General features: G+C 37.7%; 2 protein-coding genes across 2 annotated transcripts; one reads left to right on the forward strand and one right to left on the reverse strand.

The window, feature by feature from the left end:
• Positions 1-279: 279 nt before the first annotated feature.
• LOC139139963 (actin-like protein 6B) lies at positions 280-19,199 on the reverse strand. Its single transcript, XM_070708936.1, has 13 exons — positions 19,045-19,199; positions 13,875-13,951; positions 12,677-12,860; positions 12,090-12,190; positions 8,089-8,186; positions 7,337-7,431; positions 6,431-6,537; positions 3,397-3,545; positions 2,809-2,923; positions 2,137-2,217; positions 1,928-2,023; positions 1,283-1,369; positions 280-756 (listed from the first exon to the last, which is right to left on the reverse strand). The coding sequence occupies exons 1-13, from the start codon at positions 19,067-19,069 to the stop codon at positions 676-678; spliced, it is 1,296 nt and encodes a 431-aa protein (XP_070565037.1). The 5' UTR covers positions 19,070-19,199; the 3' UTR covers positions 280-675.
• On the forward strand, positions 19,195-22,429 carry LOC139139966 (uncharacterized). Its single transcript, XM_070708939.1, has 2 exons — positions 19,195-19,409; positions 20,716-22,429. The coding sequence occupies exon 2, from the start codon at positions 20,753-20,755 to the stop codon at positions 21,659-21,661; it is 909 nt and encodes a 302-aa protein (XP_070565040.1). The 5' UTR covers positions 19,195-19,409; positions 20,716-20,752; the 3' UTR covers positions 21,662-22,429.
• The last annotated feature ends 1,535 nt before the right edge of the window (positions 22,430-23,964 follow it).

The raw sequence follows: 23,964 nt of genomic DNA on the forward strand, positions 1-23,964 counted from the left end.
CTTCCTAGTCTTAGCAGATATGATAAGCTTTGATGGATTACCGATTTCAATTAGAAAGTAATAATTGTGTGCTAAAGGGACCCATGGGGCTGATATGAAAATCCTAAGAGGGTCTCTTTGGCCAAATTACATGCGTTGCCATTGGTATTGGCAAGACGAAGAACAGTGCAAGAAATTCCAGAAGAAATTCCAGAACTTTTTCGTGCTTAGAGGGCGTATGTCAATGCCAATAACACAGCATGTAGCTGTCTGTATAGTCATGTACACTAACACTTAGTATAATATAAAAGTGTTTTATTTTAACCACTGAAACAGTTACAGAAAATTATGCTCTTAAACTTGAAAAGCCAGTTTTACATTCCTTGTAGCACTCTATGTTTATGTTTATTAACATAGCAGAGCATTGCTGTTGACAAAGGGTACACAGACAATGCTTGTCAATTAACTTATGAAGAAACGCCATGGGTCTGTCTTGAAAACAACTCTCTGATATCCCATTAATGCCTTATTATTTTTTCCGTATAAATGGCAGATACAGTGGAAGGATAACTTCTTTTCCTGAAAGCATTACATGTACGTCTCAACTGTCTTAGGCTGCACGATGTGCAAAGCAATGATATCAGAAGTTGAAAGTTGTTAAGATGGTAATGTCATGGTTTCTAATTGTTTGCATTTTTATGGACATTTTCTCTCAACACAACTTTTGCCAGACTCTTCATACTCTTGCTTGGATATCCACATCTGTTGGAATGTTCCCTGAAAATGAAGTGAAAAGGCACACATTTGACAGAATCTATTTATAGATACTCCAGCACATGTATTGCAGAAGCAAACTGACCGTATCATTCAAACATCACACAGATAATTTTTTATTGATAAATCCATCAAATTCCCTTTTGTAATTAACTTCACAATGCTATGATAGGGTCCCCCTCTAGATATCAAATACACATAAGATCATATCTGCGACACAAAGGAATTTTGTGCTGCAGACACCTGAACAAAGACTGTCTGTAATACAACACAATAAAGGAAGGGCTTGATAGGCAAACTGGCTCACAGTATGACATGTATTCATAATGACTGGCAATGTAAATTGTTGTATAACCATTTACCAAATGCTTTGCAACCAGTGTGCAGTGCAGGCATAAAAACTTGTCTTGCACAGCCACAAAATATTGCACCATGCCCTAAATGTTAGTATGATTTTTGAACTGCTATTGTTTTATTACATTTGTGCAGTCTTTGGAAACTGAACTACAAGCCAGCTTGGGAAACTTACCAGCGAAGCCAAGATGGAACCTCCAATCCATGAACTAAATCTTCTTTCTGATGTCCCTGGACTGCTGATCACTTTAAGTCGCATACTCTGTGAAATTTTCCAACAAGAACTTAAAGTCATGAAAATGTTTTTTGATTGCAATAATGTAAAACCTGTTGTGTTTGGTGAAAATTGAGTACAAGGGACAAGCTTCTCACTACTTATGTCAACAGGTAATAGTTTCAAATATCAAGGTAGTTTTGATTGTTGTTCACCTTCGGAAAATCGTATGTGTAACAAAATGTATGAAGGTATTAGCACAATTATCAATACACTATTGAATTTTTAGTCCTCACTGTGTAATAATGATGTCATTACATGTATCTACGGATTGCTGCATGTGTGGGATCTATGCTAGTGAAGTTGGATTGATACTGAGGCTAACAATAATCCAAAATGCTTCAAGCTGCTCTTCATTGTTTTACATGCAAGACGGGCAGTCTTCCATGAAAGTAAACATGTTTTGTAACATACTACTGAATCACCTTTGATTGAAAGAACTGCTTGTTCTTTTTCAAACAGTCCCAGACTTTGGGTAATGTTCTGGATGAAGAGAGAAAGCACAGCTGAGGAAATGTACAGACAGATATGGAAATGAATACTTACTGGTGGGGTCTTTGTAGACAACTCTCTGTTTAATCTATCGATAAATCCAAGTAACAGAGAATTTCCACCTGTTACTATTATGCTATTGTACATGCTCTGTAAAAAAAAAAACGGAGTTAGTCTAGTTGATTGATCCTTCTGTTTTTGTGATGCAAACTTTTTAAAGACTTGTCTCGCAATGGAGAAAATGAAATGACGCAGGTACTTACAGGTCTAATGTCAATGTCACACATACCAATACTTGTTGTAACCACATGGCCAACACTTAGCATTGTGTTCCCATCAAGACCCTGTCAAAATAATGAACAACAGGATGTGTCACACAGCAATAATTAGCTTTAACATTAGCGTTAACCTTGAAGTTTCACAGATTAAGAAACTGGAAGGTTTTTCACCCTTATCCTGCTTGTCTTGTCACTTCACCATCTGCCGAGTCAGTAAAAAGCAGTGTGGAGCAAAAATCTGCACGCAATTTCACCTACTTGGCACGATGTGTAATAGCAAGTCAGTAAAACTTGTGTTTTACAGTATTTTACAGTATAGTGACGGGATTTGAATCTTGCTATTGTTTACTTTGATATGTCTCTTCCTCAAGTTGCTGAGTTTTATTACAAATTTCCAACACAATTTCTGAATCTTAACAGCAAATGGAACCGTAGACATGCAACTTCCCGAAGAACTGCTTGCATGCAGCATGTTGTCCAAAAGTGGTGTCAGTATACGATGCAATATCAGCTATCTATGAATTCTTCATTGAAGATGAGTCAATACTGTTTGGTTAGCTTGTGGAAAGCTCATACACTCTGCATCAATGAACATGATCATGTCTGATTCAAGCACAAGGCATGGCTTTTGGTTATCATATCTTATGAAAAGTTTACCTTAACAACAGATGGATCAAAAAGTCCTTCTGGTATGAGGAATCTCTCCTGTCCAAAATCTTGATGATAACCGTTGGGAAACTCAAAATGCAGCTGCGGCATATTGTTGACATCACTGCGATTAAAAGACAGCAAATAAAATATACACTTTAAAAGGTAAATTATGATTTGAGAAATTGACCCTGCCTACATAATTTCTTTCCCCATTATTTCCTGACTGGCATTTAACTACAGACTCCCTTGGGATAAGTTCAAACAATGATGACTGCCACAAAGGCAATCTTTTCCAGATTGGACATCCTGTAAGGTGGCTAATCAGGCTCATTGGATTGATAATTTTTTTATGACATGATACAAGAGTTTTGTAAGTTGTTTTCCTTTTTGAGGGTTGAGGGTGTTGTCCTCATTCTTCTACAAATCTCATAATGAGTACACCAGAATGTTTTCTTTTTTCACAAAAAGTAAAATGTTTAGCATGCATGACATGTATGTTTCATCAGAGAAGCAGCCGGCAAAGTCTTGGTAAGACTTAAAAGTTTGTTTATGGAGTATATGTACATACATGTATACAAAACTATCTATACTTACTCTTCGTTATAGGGGTTATCAGGTACCTGTAGAACTGTTGCTTGGAAGTCTTGGACGACTTTTGTTTTCATATATTTGTGCCATGAATCAGACACTTTGGGTACTTCCTTCCTGACAAACTTGGCCGGCTCTCCTTCAGGAACTTCCTCCTGAGAAAAACAGACCGTCTCGAAAATATATTTCAATGGCTAGTCTTGACCGTTTTCTAACAGTTAAATGCTGCATCCATTACTATTCTGTTGAAGTCAAGCAACTCAAGATTCAGCTAAACATCAAGTCAACCTCCATAAAACATTTCCACCACTGAGGGCGCTGTTTACCTCATATCTGAAGGTTTAGATTGATCAGCTGTCAAGTTTTAAGGAGTGCAAGCACAATCATTCGATCAGTCTGTAAGCCGACCACAATCTGACACAAAAGCAGTGTTGTCCTTAGGAGCCGGGTGCCGGGTAAATAATCCGGCTGTTTTGCATTTTTCCCGGCTACTTTTAACGTCATTAGATTATTTTATAGACCTGTAATTTGGGGATTGCACTGCCAGCTGTTAGACGGCACACGTACGATTAATAGTTTCGCGACCTCTTTCCCCGCATGGAACTGCACAAATATAAAACAGTTTCTAAATACCCGTTTGTGGCTTTTTGAGCCCGATCTTTTATTTGTTAAATAGTGTGATTGGCTGATGGACGTGCCTATGGTGCTGTCTTTGTTACGAGCAGTGTAATTGGTTTGATTAGTATGAAGGTCATCTTAGGTCATGATTTTTAACGATGGCGTCAAAAAGAAATGTGGTGTCAGCCACTGGCACCTGCTCATGGAATATTTTACCCGAAGAAAGCCCGTTCGAAAGGTATACTTGATTCCAAAAAGATATTTAGTTTATGTATGAAAAACTTTCAATTTCGCTGAATTTGTGAGAAAAAAGCGCCGAAAAGATGTGAATGAGACTGCAGCTAGTTTTCTGCCGCCGTGCTGGCTGCCAACGTCACGGTCACTACGAGTATATGATCTTCTCAACAAATCAAGTTATTCTCAGAGCAATACCGACGCATTTTCTAGATTTAAAAAAAATGAGCTAGAACTGATTTTTTTAGAAGCAACTGTTTATTTGAATGGGTATTTTTTTTTCATTGATTATTTTTACGTAATAGAATCCACGGTGACAGGCATGTGTGTTGCCGACCGGCGCATCATCGACGCGTCACGGCTCACGGCTTCACCTTGGCGCCAACAGGACAATACGTCGTGGATTCCGGCATGGGTTCAATTTCACTGCGCTTCTCCATGTTGGTTGCCAGATAGTGTCTTTCGATGGACCCTCTGAATCTTTTTTTTCACGGACTCGTGGAGCAAATTTGAAAGAAAATAGAGTTGTTCCTTCCGACGCCTTGCTGCATATCTGCTTTGATCAAATTTGGGGACAGCGAGACGCGATGATCGTGCGCGGTTTGCATTTAATTTGTTGCAACATTTCTGTCAATCACTCACTTTGTGTCATAAGTTTCAGAAACTATCGCTAGCCTGAAAATTAGCAACTGACATGGTAACGTGCCTCTGACTCGACGCTGCCGATTTTTCAGACTACACTCAGAGAATCTGAAACTTTCCACATAAAATGAGTGATTGACAGAAATGTTGCAAAAAATTTAATGTTAAGCGGGCACTCATCTCGTCTTGTTGTCGCCTAAGCTCAGTCGCGGAGAGTGCTTTCGCAACCGTTTGCGTATAGAAAACTCATAACAATGAAAAAATGCGTAGAGACTCAATCCAATGCGATCGACTCTGTACGCATTTTTTCATTGTTATGATTTTTCTATATACGCATTTTTTTTCGTAAATGCGAACACTGTTACAGTGAATTATCTTACCGATGTTGTTCTTAAGAAAAGCGAATGTGTTTTGATTAGAATAGAATGAGTTTGATGGTTTTTGGGAAACTACTATGTGGTAATGAAGAATGGGAAATGAGCAAGGAAATGAGCACACAGCGGGTGATTTAAGATTAAATGTTACATCTTCACTGCAAATAAAACCATAAGTGTGTCATAAATAATACAACAAAACAAAATCATGTTTGTTTGTTTTGTTGTATGTGAGCCACGTCTGAGACACACAACAAAAGTACTGTTTCAGTCTCAGCTAAATGTCACCTCAGATGTCACCAGAGAACACCATTTCCACTCCAAAATTTCATTTTTCGCCTTGCGAGAGGGGGACACCCCCTCTCGCGCTCTCCCCCCTCGTTCGCTACGCTCACTCGCCGCTCGGTCGCTTCGCTTCCTCGCAGTCCACCCGTCTACTTTCTTAAATTACCCGGCTACTTTTAAATATAAGGACAACACTGCAAAAGGATCTCACTTGTTGAAAGTGCCTGAATTGGATATCTACATAGCCGTTTCAAAAGTCACTTTTGAGGAATGAATTATAGGGTTTTATGCAAAGTTGCTTGTACCATCCAGGACTTGATGCAGCAAAATTGATCACCACAAACTTCTCACTTAGAGTCATATACACAATTTATGTATGAGTCCTCTGCAAAAAAAATGTATGAGACTATTTATGTTTACATCTATATTGTTGCCTTTCTTTTCCTGTATTTTTGAGTTGCTTGTTTGAACTGAAAAATGAACTAAACTTCTTTGGGTGGTACATGACAGAGCCAATGATGGATCGGATGTACCGGTGACCATCAAAAATTTCCCAGATATCTGCTTCACTTCACGCGTTTACAGTAGCTTCATTTTTCTTGTGAGAAGGTACTTTAACAAGAATCATGCAAACATGCTTGACCATTATTTTCAATGAAGGACTAATAGTACTGTTTGTTTCCATATAATTCAGTAAGTATGGAGTGAAAAGTTATTTGAGGGTATACGGTACTGAAACTGACGGTCTCCTTACTGCAACTGATTTGATGTTTTTACTGCGTTTTACAATGTTGAAATTCAGAGTTCCAGCTCTTGGGAAAGCGTGGCTCATCTAGACATACCAAACTTAAACACAAAAAGCTATGACATGGATCGTCAGACTTTACCTTCCTGGCAATGAGGTACGGCGGAACTACATCAATGTTCTGTTCTTCAAAGAGTTTCTTACACTGTAATGTGATGAAATCTCCAGCAAGCGGACTTTTCACACAAGCTGAAAGTAACAGCAAAAGAAACATCTAAAAAAAAAAGTTTGAAAAGAACTCTTGATGGGATTCGCAGAATCCCATAACCCAGTGGGCTGCCTCATGTGAGTTGGGGAATTTCAGTCTCTGGCTTGTATGGTACAGAAATTCACCAGCGTGGGAGCTTTTCCATCTCAGCATAATAGTGTGTAGGATTAGTTTTCTGGTTCACTTCAATACTTGAGAAAATTACAGTCATCATTTTTATTTTAGAAAACATGATACTCATAACGACTGTCTCCGATACATCATACATCATTCCCTTCGAAAAATATAGTCAACATTCACTCACATCAAATGCTAACCTTGGACTTTGGCATGGGTTCAGCAAATGACCAACTAGCATTCCCCGAATAAAAAAATATTTCGCTTGCTCGATAATACAGGGTGTAAGAAAAAATTGATCCTACACTGGTGTTTCCAAGTGTACCAGGGACATAAAAAAGCAGTGTCAGTGGTATTGAGAGAACACTTACTTGAGAGATTTGTTAAAATTAACAACCATTTGTCTATACTGAATGCTCTGTTTTAACTAACAACCATTGAACCATTTGTCTATACTGAATGCACTCTCTCGACTTATGTTGCATCGTACAGATTATTGGCATGTAAATAACAGGATGAACATTGCACAAACGCAATATACTAGATGAATATGGCTGCCTCACATACCGATGTGATACTGCCAGTATACATAATATAGCCATAGACAGAACATGTATGTAAATTAACTTCTACTTTTAATTCATGTCCTGATAAAGCACCTACCTCGAGAAAGTGCGTACCCATCATGAACTGGCACAGCTGTCGTATGAGTGGCTCCACTGTCAAGAATCAACCCTGTTGACCTGCCATTGGCAAATCTGTAATTTCACAGTCAAGGTTGCAAAACTTGGAATGTTTCATCACAGTTTGGAAGTTTGTAATGTTTGCAGCATAAATGTTCATCCAGATCTGTACACATCCTTTCAGTTGAGCAAATTCCCTTCCTTTCCAACAATAAATGCCATTGGTAATGTTACTAATGACAAGGTATTTGCCCTTTCTAACATTATTCCATTGATATTTTGTGAGAAAGTACATACCCGTTCTATACCGGTGAAAGTTAGATGTTGAAATGATGCTTACCCTGGTGCTGAAGTACATTATTCAGAATGTGTTATGAATATGAACAAACCTCATGTGTGACATGGAATCTAAAGTACATAAATACAACATCAAAGTCATATTTCAGTACTTAAAATTTCATCAGGTCAAGAAATTTCACTACACAACTTTGATACAGTCTCACTGTTTTCAGTGGGCTAGGTGGAGTCCAGGACCGTTCTACTGGGAAATGTAAGTGAAAGACTTTATTATTAATCAAAATGCATGACACTTCTTCTTGTCAGCCAAACAGCAATGAATTTCATGGTTTATTCAAGTTTTGGCCTTTATCATCATCATTATTTCCTTACAACTGCTATATCATATTAGCTTAGAAACAAAATTTACAGAACATATGATTGATGAAAGGATACGCTGAGAGTACAGCATTTTTACAGAGGAAGAATGCTGGAATGTTGTATTGCTCAAACATCACTTCTGTCAGTTTCTCACGCTTTCCCCTTACATTCCACTGAAACAGAAACAGAAATGTTTGGTTGCTACGTCAAGCAAACTTCACAGAGTTTACTGTTATTAACTTCAAACAGACAGACTTGTTCTAGTGTCACTTTAACAAGATACCTCTTGGCTGACATTGGCTGCATGCACACATCAGCGTTTCTGATGTGGAAAAATAGTGGAAACATTTTCCTGAAAAAGCTGAAAAAGGCAGGCTGTTCATAATACTTGAGTCATCACAGAAGGCTACTCATATAAGGTTTTGAATCATTTTAACCCTTTGAGCGCCAATGTTAATTTTTGTCACATTTATAAAATATACCCTGTGAATTTTTTTCAGAATTCTGCCAAAATTTTGATAAAAAACTTTAGCCAATGAAATGTGATGTCCGTTTGGTCCAAAATTATCAAAAATTAGTGACAACATCACTGTTCGCCCCCATATAGTTATCAAACAAGTCAACAATTGTATGAAACATGGACATACATATACAGACAGACTGACATACACAGACTGGCACAGAGTGATGACATTGACCCCAAGTGTGCCTTGGCCCATGGAGAGTGATAAAGATATAAGAAACAGCTGAATGTAATGATAAAATAGTTAGTATAGGCCTATACAGGCACTGAGAGTGAATATGTTACAGCAATTTGATTAGTTTCTTTTCCTTTTCTACTTCTGTGATAATATTTAAGACAATCAATCTGCAAGGCAGTTTATGTATTGACAAATATGTTATCTTTTACAAGCACACAGTAAACTGTTCTTGATTTTTCATTTACAATATTTGACATAGACTGAAATACATAACATGCAACCAACGTTTACACTTTGCCCATACACCAGATACATGGAGAAATTTCAACATACAATCATCAACTCAGAAACCCTACAGGAAAAAGTAAACATTGTTTTCTTCCAGAACAGCTGGTACATCCACATCTGGAACAACTTACAAACTTAACCAATTACACAAGGATGATGACACAAGAGATAAAGTTAAACTGTGGTGAACTTGACTATTCCTTTCAAATCCTTACCTAACTTGACATCTTAAACTAAAATACACTGCATGGTGAATTGTGCACAAAAATACATCGGGGTGGACCATTTGATAAGGGATTCAATGTACGCGTCCAATGAGAGAAGAGCAATGATGTCATCTGCGAAGGGTTGTATGCACAGGCGCATACATTGCATGCAGCTCATTCAAAATGGCCGGCGCTGGGTTGGTGTGCCCAGCCGATTTTAGGACGATTTCTCGCCAGTAGCATAGGGTAAGGTATGATTTTAGGCAAAAGGGCCAGTCGATCGATTGTTTATTCAACCACCTGACCGATGACCAGTTTTTATCACCGAAAACGCTCAGAGATCCTGAATTTCGCTGATTTATGAAATCGGGCGGTGAAAAGCTTTCACGCCTTGAGTTTTATGTCTGTGCAGCAGTGGACAACGGGCCAAAGCCGGGCCAAAGCCCTGCAGCTACAGCCTCTCGGTTAAGCTAGCCGATATGTACAGTAATATCACGTACCGTTATTCTTTATTAAATAATCAAGTCATGTAGACATTCTACACATTGATGATTATGCAGTGCGTTCGCCTGGCCGCAGCCATAGCCACGTCGGTGTAATGCCAGTCAACATGTAGGCCTATAGGCCTACACTAATATCTCATGTACGGTGATTCTTTTACTGAATAATCAAGTCGTATATAGACATTTTACATATTAAATACGATTATTATCCCACCAATGTGCCAAGCGCCTGTGGTATGTCTTACATAGAAAAGTTGCAAAAATTGGTCCAAAATGAAAAAATCACCTCAGCTTTGTTTTCTGGATCAAATTTTCCTACAAATTGGTACCAAATATGACAAAATTATGTTCACAGCCTTCAAAATTGTCTCACAACATATCCTGGGTTGGTGTAGGTCATTTAAGGTCACAAACTGAGAAAAGTACCTAAAATATACAAATTTTGGGGTTTCCCAACACTTTGAGCAGAAATTTATCTAATAACATCTTTCGGGACTTTATACCAAATTACAAAGCTATCAAACAAGTAATTTTGAGAACAAGTTTTCTTGACCAAAAATGACAATATTGTCTTAAAAATACAATTTTTTATATTTCAGGACAATTTCCACATATCTAACTATTGTCATCTCTGTACGTCTGTGTACCAAATATGAAAGCTGTCTGTCCAGGGGTTTTAAAAAGGAAATACTGTCTAAGATTTTTTGACCAAAAATGACAAAATTGCACCAAAATAGTAATTTTCCCAATTTTGTCATAATTTCAACAAATTAGAAGAGTAACACCCTTGCAAAGAGACAACCCAAATTTGAGAGCGATTGGGCTGGCGGTTTCAGAGAAGAAGAATTTTTACTGAAAATGAGAAATATCACAAAAAAATTCAGCAAAAATACAAAATTAACGATATCTTCACAATATTCATAAAACTGTATCAGGTTCACCTAAGGTACCTGCACACAAATTTTCAAAGCAATCAAAAAAGCGGTTCTTGAGTTATTAATTATTAACCATTTTCACATTTTGTAAGCTCATTTGCATAATTTTGGCAATGCAGACTTCATTTGAACAAAATCTCATCTATAGCCCAGGATGCATCCACACACCAAATACCAAGCTGAAACGTGCAGTGGTTTGCGTGTTTTTGATGTTGACGGACATACTGTACATACATACATACATACATACATACATACACACATACATACAGACGCCATCGACTTCAGCCTATACGATAAACTCACATTGGTAAAACCAAATGTGAGCTAAAAATTGCCCCCAAAATACAAAATTGCAGATTTCATCCTAATTTTAAATATATCTAATTAACATAAACCCTAGGAACCTGTACACTAGATATCAAAGCTACCAGATCAGAAGTTTTAGGAGAAAAATTTTTTGACCAAAAAGGCAAAAATTGCCCCAAAAATAAAAAAAAAAATTGCCAGTTTCAACATACCTTCAATACATTATATTGAGATTAATCTTAGATATCTGTATACCAAATACATGTATCAAAGCTATCAAATCAGCAGTTTTTGGATTAAAAATTTTTCTATCAAAAATTGGGAAAATTGCCCCAAAATTACAAATATGACAATATCAATACAATTTGTACAAGCATGACTGAGGTCATTCTGAGGAACATGAATATTAAGTTTCATAGCAATCAGACGAGTGATTTCAGAGAACAAGATTTTTTGACTAAAAACGGAAAAAATACCCTAAAAATACAAACATGCAAATTTCATCGCAATTTTTGCACACATAATTTAGAATACCTAAAGAAATCTGCATACCAAGTTTCAACCAAATCTGACCAATGCTTACTGAGTTTTAGCCATTTGCAGGATTTTTCCTTTTTCCCCCTCATTTGCATATTTTTGGCACTGACATGTTCATTTGAACAAATTCACATCTCCACCCCTAGGTGCACCTGTACACCAAATACTAAGACAGTAGGTGCTACGGTTTAGGAGTTTTTGATGTGGACGGACTAACAGACATACATACATACTTACATACACACAGACGCCATTTTGCCACCTTATACGAATACCTCCCATTTGCATATATACATATGCATATATGGGAGTGTAAAAATTGCAGAAAAATTCATGAAAATTGGTAAAATGTTGCACTAAAATTTTGGTGGGAAAAAAATTACAGCACTCAAAGGGTTAAGGAGAAATTTGGGGATGTTTTGCAAAGAAATAAAATTTGCTGAAATCTGATAGTGATCTAAACATATGTATGGTACCATGTGTATATGTGCCGTTGTCAGTTTTATAGAGGTTACCAAAACAGAGAAGTCACATTGATCAGCTGCTCGTAATTTCCTGAGATGCCATATTATACATGGAATATCACATTATACTTACTGGTGGTTCTGACATCAACACAGGATGAAGGTGTGATTCTGATCGTATGTGTTTACCATACGTATGATCTAGCAGTGCCTGGAGCATATCCCAGTTTTCAACTGTCGGAAATAGAATGAATGAAGTAAACTGAAATAAGAGCTGCATATGCGTAACATATGAAATTAGTGAAATATACACACAAGGTTAAACTGTCATCATTTGTCATGTGTAAATTATTGAAAAGTGATGTTGAACATGATGACTGTCTCAGAATCTACCACCATCAGTATTTGACATTGACTGCAAGATTCATTTCTTGGAGGGGCTGTCTGCAGTCCCCCTTCTACTTGGGGACCTTCCAATCTCCAAATGGCAAGTGGGCGAAGTAAGTCTAGAGCAATCGATATCTTTGACAGAAAATTCATCCATCAACATCAACAGCTAAGGTAATAGAAGGTTTGCACAGAAGAGTGCATAAAATATTTTGATAGCCCTGACATATATGTAGTGCCTGATACCTAGTTGCATTTGTGTCAATATTATCAAACTATTGTTTCAATTGTTGTATTCAATATTGGCAAATTTTATAAAACAACAGAACTTACTCATGCCATCTTTCAAGGGAGTATCAATTTCAAGCTCTTCTCTGGGTACATGAATGGAATTTGTGTCAATGAAATATTTCTTCTTGCTTCCTGTGTCTTTCTTTGATTGATCCCCTGATCCATCAATCTCCATGCTTTCATCAGCTGGTTCATCTTTCACAACCATATGAACTGGTATTTCTGCCTGAAGGTGAAAATGAACAAAAACCCTCAAAGGATAAAAGTTGCTATTTTGGTACATTTGCAATGTTATAAATAAGCTCTCCAAATCAACCATTATTCCAAATATTGATGATGACATAACTGAAATAAAACTGCATTGTACTGTAGCTTATTTCACTGTACTGTACAGTCTCCAAGGTTTGTTGTAGTATCATGTGATAGGAGACATCAGCCCTATAACATACTTTACAATTCTAGAAAAGACCAGAAATACTGGTCCTGGTAGTTTTTTTAGTTTTGCCTGTAACCAAGGTTAAAGATGAGTTCTTGAATCCTTTCTCCTTCCACATTTTACTGTTCTCTCAACACCGCTGGCTGTGAAAACAAAAAAGAACGGCCGAAAAGTGCGCACAGAAAAGACACTCTTGAAAAAGACCTCACCAAACATACAGTAAGAATAACTAGGCAAATACTTTTACACCTCTTTCCTCTATTCCTTGCAGTCATTCAAATTTTGTCTAAAATCTACACTATCTTCTTCAGATCATTATTCCATGTAAGGAATGTTGTTTCTTTAACCTTTATCTTTCAGCTTCATACTTCACCATTTGGTAAAGTTGTTTATTTAAACCAGTGAGGTAATAACATGTCCTTTTCATAATATTTTAACAAAGATTTGAAACTGATGGGCCCCTGAAAACATAGATGCTGTACGCAAGAATACCATGCAAAAATAGGCCAAAATACCATCTGTTTAGAATTAGGCTAAATTCCACTTTTCACTGGTTTAGAATTAGGCTAAATTCCACTTTTCACTGGTTTAGAATTAGGCTAAATTCCACTTTTCACTGGTTTAGAATTAGGCTAAATTCCACTTTTCAATGTTTAGAATTAGGCTAAATTCCACTTTTCACTGACTTTGCAGACGGGGAACCAACACGCCTGGCAGGATATAGGTTAAAGTTAACATCAGCTACATTAAGTTTAAGTTTATTTCTCTTACAATGGTTGCAAGTACTCCATTTCATTTCATTACCTTGGGACAGTCTTCACCTGCATAACCAGCTCTGATCGAAGTAGAACCGAGATCAAACACGAGGGCACCAACTTCATCTGTAAAATATAGAGTGTTTTAGAAACACTTCAGCAATCAATGTACACACAGCACATGTCATAAATACAGTACCATCTTAAAGGGGCAGTCCTCAATCTCTGATTGTCCTATTACATGTAGTTCTTGTTGATATTGAATAATGACTGTGTTTAGCACTTTGTTTTCCATTGTAATTTTTATCAAGTTAGTCAATTTGCTTTTAGAAAAAGCTGACATGACAATTCTTCAATTATGGTATCTACAGATGATTTCTCAAGATGTATGTACATTGTGATATTCACAGCTATAACTAGTTCTTCGTGGCAGGGGTGTGTGTTAAGAGCTCTGCCTTCTATCACGAGGCATAGCCATTAACACAAAGTCCTGCCACGCAGCGCTACGGTATAACCATCATGTTAGTATCCTATTCACTTTGACGATGTGCTGATCGCTGTTTCTCTATGTGGGGTAGAGTAACCGTGTGCTTCCTGATATAATAATAATAACATTTTATTGCTTGCTTGTAAATATAGGATTTACATCATATTTGTGGCAATAAAAGTGTTATACAAACATTAAGTTCAAACTTTTCTCCAATTAAGATAAAGTAATACAGTATAATAATAGTAGCTAATAATAAACATATTAGGTATTTCTTGGTTTATATAGTGTAAAAATATAATCTGAGAGTTGTTCATTAAAAGATAACTCTTGTTTTTTAAGTAGAGAAAAAAACTGATTTTCAGTCATATCGTTTGGGAAATTGATTTCACTGAAAAACGTTCTTTCTTTGGACTTTGGATATGACAGTTTCAATATTTTGATAATCAATTCGGGGGGGGGGGGAAAGAAAAATAATGGGTAACTTTGCCTTGACAGTGAAGCTGAGCCTAAAATCAAATGGATACTTGCTAAACATAGAATAAGACATTAATTTCAGTTAAGAGTAAAAATAACGTGGAAGACCCGACAAAACTAAATTGCATAGAAAGAGGAAGGCACTTCTTTTCACCGCCATCCAGAAAAAGAAAAAAAAAATTAATGAGGCATAAGAAACATACGTAACATTATTTGAGTCGCGCTACGTGCTGCACTCGTTGTTTTTAGTCTCTCCAGTTCATGTCGTTTTAAGCGATTTAAGTGTCTTTCGTCGTTTTAATCCTCCTCAAGTTTGTTTATGAATGTCTGGACTTTACTCCACAACTGTTACTGACAGCCGTGCCTTCCTGATTTTGGAACTACATTGGTTTTAGTTTGTCTTGTTGGCCTTGACATTTCCACAGTCACCATTTTTTCAAGCCATGCCTTCGTCAGTGTACACAGCTGCCACCTTGATTCCTATTGGCAAGAATGTCATGAATGACCGCCTATTGTCAAGGGTAACCACCACCTTATGGAACAGACTCAAAGATGCGAATATATGTAAGACTCAGAATACCAAGAATACAAAAGCAACGTCGCATTCAAACACAAATAACGCCGCACCACCTGTTTAACTCTTGTGGAACAACCAATCAGATTTCCCGTGCTGCTTATGGCAATCTGATCAAGATTCCTCTCATCGAACATTCAAAAAGCAGAACTGAATCGTCTCAAATCAATAATCAGCATCACAGAAATACTCTACGTTGCTCCTTCATGAATTGCCGATCACTTTGTAATAAGTCCACAGCCATCAATGAATTCCTGCAAGATCGCCACTTAGATGTCTTAATGCTTGCTGAGACATGGCTACATGACGATGAAAGTGATTCATCCCTCATCACAGAAGTCCTTCCGCCAGGTTATAACATTATCAGTGTCCCGCGTAAAGGTTGTGGGGGAGGCATCGCAACAATCTACAACTCATCATTGTCAGTGTCCCAACATCCAGTCCCTACTTCAATCAAATCAGTTGAATTAATGGAAGTGCGTATAAAGACTCCATCGTCGCATATTACTCTAGCTACGGTTTATCGCCATCCACCAAATAAATCAAATGGTTTCACCGTCGATGACTTCGTCTATGACTTCACCGATTTTTGTCTGGTCATCTTACTGATAACTCGCCGCTTATTATCGCTGGCAATTTCAACCTTCATATTGATAATCCGATGTGCTCAAATGTCCGGAAATATTATGACATCCTGGAATCATTTTCTATGCGTCAATTGGTAACTTGTGCTACACATCGTGCTGGTCATACTATTGACCATATCATCACTCATGCCAATGACAGTACCATTGCTGATGTTCGAGTCGAACAGATTTATGCAATCTCTGACCATTTCCCAGTGCTATTCTCCACAAACAATTTCTCTCAAGTCAGAACCACTCGTAAATCCGTTACTTAGAGAAACATGAAATCATTCTCGGCTAAAGAGTTCGCTGCAGATTTATCTGCATCCATCCACCTCCAATCAGATGCCGACATAACTGCTAATTGGGGGCTGCTCAATAACACAGTCCGCGATACTTTTGATCGCCATGCACCAACGCGTGAGAGACTGGTCCCAAGTAGGCGACCAGTTCCATGGATTAATCAGTCAATAATTGATGCACGGTTGAGAAGAATGAAGGCAGAAAGAGTATGGAGAAAAACAAGATTGGAAGTACATCGCCAGATTTACAGAGCGTGTCGGACTGACGTCGTTCGTCTTGTTGAAGCTGCCAAAAAGAGCCATTACGTGGGACTTGTTGACGATTGCGCAGGTAACCAAAACAGTTATTTCAGGTCGTAAAGGGCCTATTTGATCATAATAATACTTCCGCTGTTCTACCAAAACATGATGACTCTCCGGAATTAGCAAATCGTTTTGCTAAATTCTTCTTAAATCGCGTTAAGTCACTAACTTTGAACCTTGGTACTGTGTCTGGAAATTCTAATTACCATCATTCACAGCCTGTGACTGTATTGAAACCAATATGTCGCCTAGACGCCTTTAAACCTACAACTGTTGATGAAATTGACAAGGTGATTCGTTCATCACCTTCATCAACCTGCTGCCTTGACCCGATTCCAACCAAGATCTTCAAACATCCAGATATTACACAAGTATTGTTACCTCACATCACTGAAATATTCAATAATTCTCTACGGTATGTTGTTGTACCCGCTCATTTCAAGGAAGCCGTTGTTAAACCTCTCATTAAAAAGCCCTCTCTTGATCATGATGTTCTCAAAATTTCCGTCCTGTATCTAACTTGCCATTTTTGTCGAAGATCCTAGAACGCATTGTTGCCAAGAGGCTTACTTCCCACATTGTTAACCATTCACTGCATGAGCCATTGCAATCTGCATACAAGCCAGGACATAGCACAGAGACTGCTCTCCTAAAAGTAACAAATGATATTTTGCTTGCTCTTGATGAGAAAAAGGATGTTTTCCTTGTATTGCTTGATCTTTCTGCAGCATTTGACACTGTGAATCATACTATTCTACTTAATCGTTTAAGAGACCGGTTTGGTCTTTCGGATACTGTCCTCATGTGGTTTCAGTCATATCTTTCCAATCGTACCCAGAGTGTACTTGTGAATTCCACCACGTCACCATTTTATCCGCTTGACACTGGGGTACCACAGGGATCGGTTCTTGGACCTATACTTTTTAATATGTACACTTCTCCATTAGGCGAATTAGTTTCTAGCCATGGATGTCTGTATAGTTTTTACGCAGACGACTCTTCATTGTATCTGTCTTTTACCAAAGATAATGCTGCTGGGATGCTTTCAAATCTTGAACTTTGTATTTCTGATGTCAGGTCTTGGATGTCTGCAAATTTCTTGTGTTTAAATGATGATAAAACTGAATTTGTTATTTTTTCTGCTACTTCGGGTGATCTGTCTGCCAGAGGGATTACAGAAATTCGTGTTGGCGATGCTCTGATTCCCGTCCATTGTCAGGCTAAGAGCCTGGGAGTCCTCCTTGACTCTTGTCTGACAATGAAACCGCATATCGGACAGATCTGCCGTTCAGCCACTTTTCATTTGCGTCGTATTGCACTTGTCCGTAAATATTTATCTCAAACCGCTACAGAGCAATTGGTTCATGCATTTATTACATCTCGAATAGATTCGTGTAATTCACTTTACTAGGGCTCCCTAAATACCAAATCAGTCGTATTCAACGGATTCAAAATATTGCCGCCAGAATTGTAACCCGTTCCAAAACCACCTCTCACATCACTCAATTTTGTATCAGTTGCATTGGTTACCTGTTTCAGAACGCATTGTTTTTAAGATTTTAGTTCTTATTTTTAAATCCATTCATAGGCTTGGACCAATTTATCTTTCTGATATGACCACATTATATGTTCCAAATCGCAACTTGAGGTCAGCTGATCAGTTTAAACTCTGTCCTGTTCGATCACGTACTAAGAGCTATGGTGATCGTGCTTTTAGTGTTGCAGCTCCTATTCTCTGGAATAATCTCCCGTTTAGCATCCGCCAGTCACCAAACCTATCTGTTTTTAAATCAAATGTGAAAACTTTACTTTTTAAAACTGCTTTTTAACTATTTTTAACAACTTTTGTGGTGTAACTTTGCTTTTTAACTATTTTTGTAATGTATTTTATTTTTCAGCGTCCTTGATCACAATTTTTGTGGATACTGACGCTTTATAAATAAATTATTATTATTTATTATTATTATTAAATTTTGACATGGAGAGTAAGCCTTATGACAAAATTTTGGGGGAATCAAAAGGGAGAACACGCGAGACTCATAAGACCTTTGAAGTTGTAGAACCCTTATAGTTATAAAATCGAGCATGATCGAGTGACACCGAGAAGTTCGCTCATTGCTCAAAGTCAAACGAGTTTATGGTGAATTTACGCGTCCCTAGCCCTTCGTTATTTACAATCCCCATTACATGTAACATCACTGCGTATCATTGATGTCGCGTCTTTGCACGGCATCTTGCATCTAATATTGTTTTCAGGTCGTGTAACACCACGAACGCAGAGCACTGAGATGAGCTGTCTGCCGTCTGTAGGCACACATGTTCACTACAATCAACAACAACAACATCCACATGTGACAAAAGGTGAACGTGATCACATACACTTCAATTTGCTATATATTGGTATAAATCACTGTTATTCGCCTTAGGTCAAGTGTTTTGAAACTACGTACCTCCTCCGTAAACCCCTCCGCTCATTTTGGAAAATGTGCTTGCGTCGTTTTTTCCCAAAAGGAAGAATTTGGAGGTCCGGATACAGTCGACGACAGGGTAGACGCGAAGCGGAAGGCGGATTACAAGTTGGCCCACAATGCACTACAAAGAATTACATCCGGGTCACTGTCACAGTACTTGTCGCAAGTCGAGTGTCGTGACTCTGTCGTTGCTCCGTGCACGCGTGCATGTCGCACCACTACTGGCACCACTATTGGTGAACAGTGCAACAGAGCTGAGAGGCGCTCCAGTCGTTAAATCAACTATAATACAGCAACATATACTCAATATTGTAGCTGTACGTCGTCCCGATATTGGCGATGAAGTATGTTAGGCGAATTTACCATGTCTTTCCCACTTGTAAACTCCAGCCCACAACTTTGAACAAGTACACAAGTCACAACCCGATTGTTCGGCGCTTTCATATGCATTCACAGTCGCATGTGTGGCTAGGGACAAAGCCAGCACCCGTCCGTCGTAGTTTTCTTCGTCAGAGGGGTTGTCCGCCGTGTACCCAACGAAAAGCGACTGTACTTTCATCTATTCTCCCTCCTACGGCATGCTGTTATAGTTCCCCGCGGCCTTCCTACCTGATTTCATCCCATATCCTTGGATCACGGTCCCTCCACAAGAGGGACCGTGCCTGGATGAGCACATCTATTATCCCTCCAATCACCTTAAAAGGATTAAGAATTAGGGTACGGGTTTGTGTCAGCGGAGACAGTAGAAGCGAGATCTGTCTTCTACTGTGCATGGTTTTTAGGGTTGCCAGTATATATATATATATATATATATATATATATATATATATATATATAATATATATATATATATATATATATATATACACATATATATATATATATATATATATATATATATATATATATATATATATATATATATATATATATATATATATATATATATAACATGGACAAGTATGTCCTACTTAAAAATGGAGGTTTAGAAGGAGGCCACAGGAAGTCTTTCCGGCACCATGACTTTCCACCTGCGCAGTGCATTAGAAAAATGTAGTACATGCAGTCATGTGCTGCACGTTTCTTGTATCAAAACACAGACAATCCAGTGTACATACATACATACATACAGTACATAAGGAATGTAATTGCTTGCTAGCCATCCCATCATTTTGCAGCAAAGAGTAGACTGGCCCCCGTTGCTTGCCTTTTCTTGGGTATATGCTTTCTTTGCCCGCTGTGGGCTATATAAGCATCCACCTTATGATCTGTGCAAAGTCTGCCAACGCACATATATTGCCTCAGTTTTTTCCATTGAAATAAGCAGGGGGTCCTGGATACTTGGCCAGTTCATCTGATTTGAGAGGACAAAAAGCTGTATTTCTTGACGTTTTTATCGTATTTATTTTTTCCAGATCGCAATGATGTTTTCGTATTGCTCTTGCTCCTTAATTTATGTTTCCATACTGATTACTAGCTTTGCAAATACAACACATTGTCCTTGTCCTCCATGGACGGACTGTGACATTGTCTACAAACTGGTAGGTTGTTCTTATCAATGAGAGATATACCAAGGATCTCTAGAGCAAAGGAAGATCCTAGATGAATAGATTTACTTTAATGTATAATATTTGTCTTGTCATTCAACAGCTGATAAGTCAATCTGTCACAGTGTCCATAATCTGAAATGGCAACTAATCCTGACTCAGAAGAAGGAAGACAAGATTTTAGCTTGAACACTGGTTCCCAAGGCAGTGATTTTCAAAATAGAAGTAAAGATGTCTTTGGGGGACTTAAAGTTCTGGAGGAATCTTACCACCAAGATACTGCCAGATGGAGGAATTCTGAGCCCCAGCATGAAGAGAAAGATGACTCAGATCAGATTCCTCAAAGGGAAACACAAGAATGCACCAAACCTGGAGAAACAGACTTCAAAGTACCAAAAGTTCCGTCATCAAGGAGACAGAAGGAGCATCGTGGTCCAAGAAAGCAAGCAACTCCGGACTATGTGTTGCATCCCTATAGTTGGAAAAAATATTCCTTAAGTGAAACTGGAGAAGAAAATATGGGTGTCAGAGATGATGAGCTGAACAGAAAAATTGCATTAGATTTCTTGAAACAATGCAAAAAGACAAATGAAGAAAGTCAAAGAGAAAAGAAGGAAGAAGATGAACCAACAAAGATAGTGTTCAGAAAGCCAGTATCCCAGGAAACGGGTGCAAAGAGAGCGGAAGTGGATCAGCTGGGAGTATCTCCATTTATTGATCATACGCACAGAATGCCAGAGTATGTTGTAGGGAGAGAAAAACATTCATCTCGGAAAAGAACCTTTGCAACAGCAGCAAAAAGTAGCAGTGACAGCGAACAATCCTCCAGCCTCAAGCTTGAACATTTGGATGAAAGTAACCAATCAGGAGACTCAGCAGAATCCTTGAAGCCGATTGGATCACAAAGTAAGGATGACAACCAATCAGATGTCAGCACTGACCCTGTAACAGACCATTCAGAACTTCAGAAGTCTGGTTTTCGATCTTTCAAAGGAAAGAAATGTAGAAAAATAAGGACAAGGGCCCAGAATGATGATGAACCAGAGTGAAGGAGTCAATGTGGAGGGACTAAAGAGCATACAAAACGTCAATTTACATGATCTGTTCATATGAATATTGATTGAACCCATAAAGTACCTAGGCTAGAGAATGGAAAAAGATATTTGCCCAATTCGGCAAGTTCTGACTTATATGTGATGTTCTTAAAGTTTTATCTGTATAATGTATTTTCAAGAAAAGTTATTGTGTTGGTGAAATATATAGTTTCTTGTTCTTTCCTAAAATCACACGGAAAATGCCCAGTGTTAAATATTTCAACATAACCAACGTTATTGTTACAATGCAATAGACTGGAATTCATTTGTCAACAAAATTACTTCATACTGTGCATGTGTGATGGGATTGCAAGATTAATACTTTATATTTCAATACACTTTGGGGAATAGAAGAAACTGTACACTGTGTTCAGTACCAATTGTAGAGTTAAAATTTAAAAACAATGCAACTATCAAAAGCTGGAAACTATTGTCACCATAATCACTTGTAAACAAGTTTTCAGAGTTCTTACAGTCAGAAAATGAATCAGAAGTATTACCCTTTTGCCTTACTTCACGAGTGCTGTGCAGCTCAGTAAATGTATGCTAAAAGTTTGCTAGATGTTGTTCTTCATTTTGATATTTGTACTTTTGGAATTTTGTGGTCAGGCCATGCCTTGTCAAATAGCTTGCAAATGTAGATTGTAAGATCCTTTGAAATTTGTTGTGAATTTGAAATTGTCATTATCATGGAATCTGAATAAATAATTGACATTTTTTTGATTGTTTTGCCAAATCTTACTTTGCAAGGGGCTGATCAGAACACTTTCTTTTGGTTTGTAGGTTTTTTCAGATTCGGTCAAAAAGTCAAGAAATTCCCAACATGTTACTGAAATTATTCAAATGAAGCTGTTGTCTCTTGAAGATCTAATTTTAGCTCAGACAACTAGATCTGAAACTTTAGGTAGTTCAAGGTACTACAGATTTACTTCTTTTCACATTTTTTATAAAATTGCCAACACTGATCTCTTTGTACAGTAAATATTAAAGGTATTTGGTCACCTGTGTTTTAATAGCCAATCACAGATTTTACGCGGGTGGCAGCTTTTTAAAAAGGGCACCTCCACACGACCAGCCATGGCTTTCTTAGTAGCGTCGTCTGCATGTCCTTTGACGTATAGAAGTCGGACAGCTACATGTGTTACAGGGTAGTACGCTAAGCTCAGCCCCTTTACCATATATGGAATATGTAAATTTACGGTGACCGTGTACCTTTAAGTATTTTCTGTGAACAACGATATACCAGGTAGAACTCGCCTCATTACATTATTTGCAATATGACAGCAGCACTGCGTGAGCTAATAGATGAAGTGTTTCATAGTGAGTGAGGTGTGATTACCCATAACCCTTCTTGCTTTGTGCACTCAATTTTTGCCAAAGGCTTATTCAATTTTATTCATTTCTGAACAATTCAAAACTTAAGAGCCCCAGTGCTGCTAACTTTTGATGATAATTTCACCATTTTTATTTTGAATGTGAACCATAATTCCTTGTTCTTCTCCCAAAGAATGTTGATATACACAGTATCCAGCTTGTCTACTCAGCCCCTATGGTTATAAAGTGCATTGTTATTGTTGAAAACGGACTTCTGGTCCAGACTAGAATTCAAATGTAAACAATATTCATGCACTTTACACATATAGACGCTAAGTTGACAAGCTAAGTAGTGGGTGTTTCAACATTCTTTGGGGAGTAGAATAAGAAGTTGCAATTGATTTATAAAATAAAAATAATGAAAAAACATCGAAAGTTAGCAGCACTGGGGCTTTAAAAATTTAATTTCAAGATTACGTTTTAAAAGTCTACTCCGCAAATTATATTACAAATTCAAGAGTAAATGCAGTTAAAAGCCAATGTTTGTAGGTAATTATACATATTTCAAGTTACCTGCAACCTAAAGGGTCTCATCATACCACCTGTCCAACATGCAAATTTCTCTTATTTTGGACATTCCAAATGATCGTTATCCTTTCTTTTGCCACCACAGATGCAACATGTTCCCTAGTTTCCTTGAAAATGTTGTGTTTGGCCGTCAAAAATACCTGACAAAATCACCAAATTGCCAACTCCTGCATGGAAAAAGGGATTGATCTTTTCATTGTTCAAATTCAGAAAGACATGGTAATCAAAACAATCCCATCAGAATTTTGAAATATGGATGGAGCTTTCCTGTGTACAAAAGAACTTTGCTTCAGTTCATTAAGCGATTTCAGTTATAACTGTGATGTTTGAAAACCAAGACACAGAAAAGAATAAAA

The sequence above is a fragment of the Ptychodera flava genome, chromosome 9 (assembly GCF_041260155.1).
Source record: "Ptychodera flava strain L36383 chromosome 9, AS_Pfla_20210202, whole genome shotgun sequence".
Lineage (NCBI taxonomy): Eukaryota > Metazoa > Hemichordata > Enteropneusta > Ptychoderidae > Ptychodera > Ptychodera flava.

Bases quoted from the DNA above. Each gene is read 5' to 3' on its own strand.
- LOC139139966 (XM_070708939.1), top strand. From the start codon at position 20,753: ATGGCAACTAATCCTGACTCAGAAGAAGGAAGACAAGATTTTAGCTTG.
- LOC139139963 (XM_070708936.1), bottom strand. From the start codon at position 19,069: ATGAGCGGAGGGGTTTACGGAGGAG. The intron at 12,861-13,874 runs GTAATGAAATGA...TTTCACCTTCAG, and splicing joins CAGGTGAAGACTGTCCCAAG to GCAGAAATACCAGTTCATAT. The intron at 2,924-3,396 runs GTAAGTATAGAT...TTTTAATCGCAG, and splicing joins GATAACCCCTATAACGAAGA to TGATGTCAACAATATGCCGC.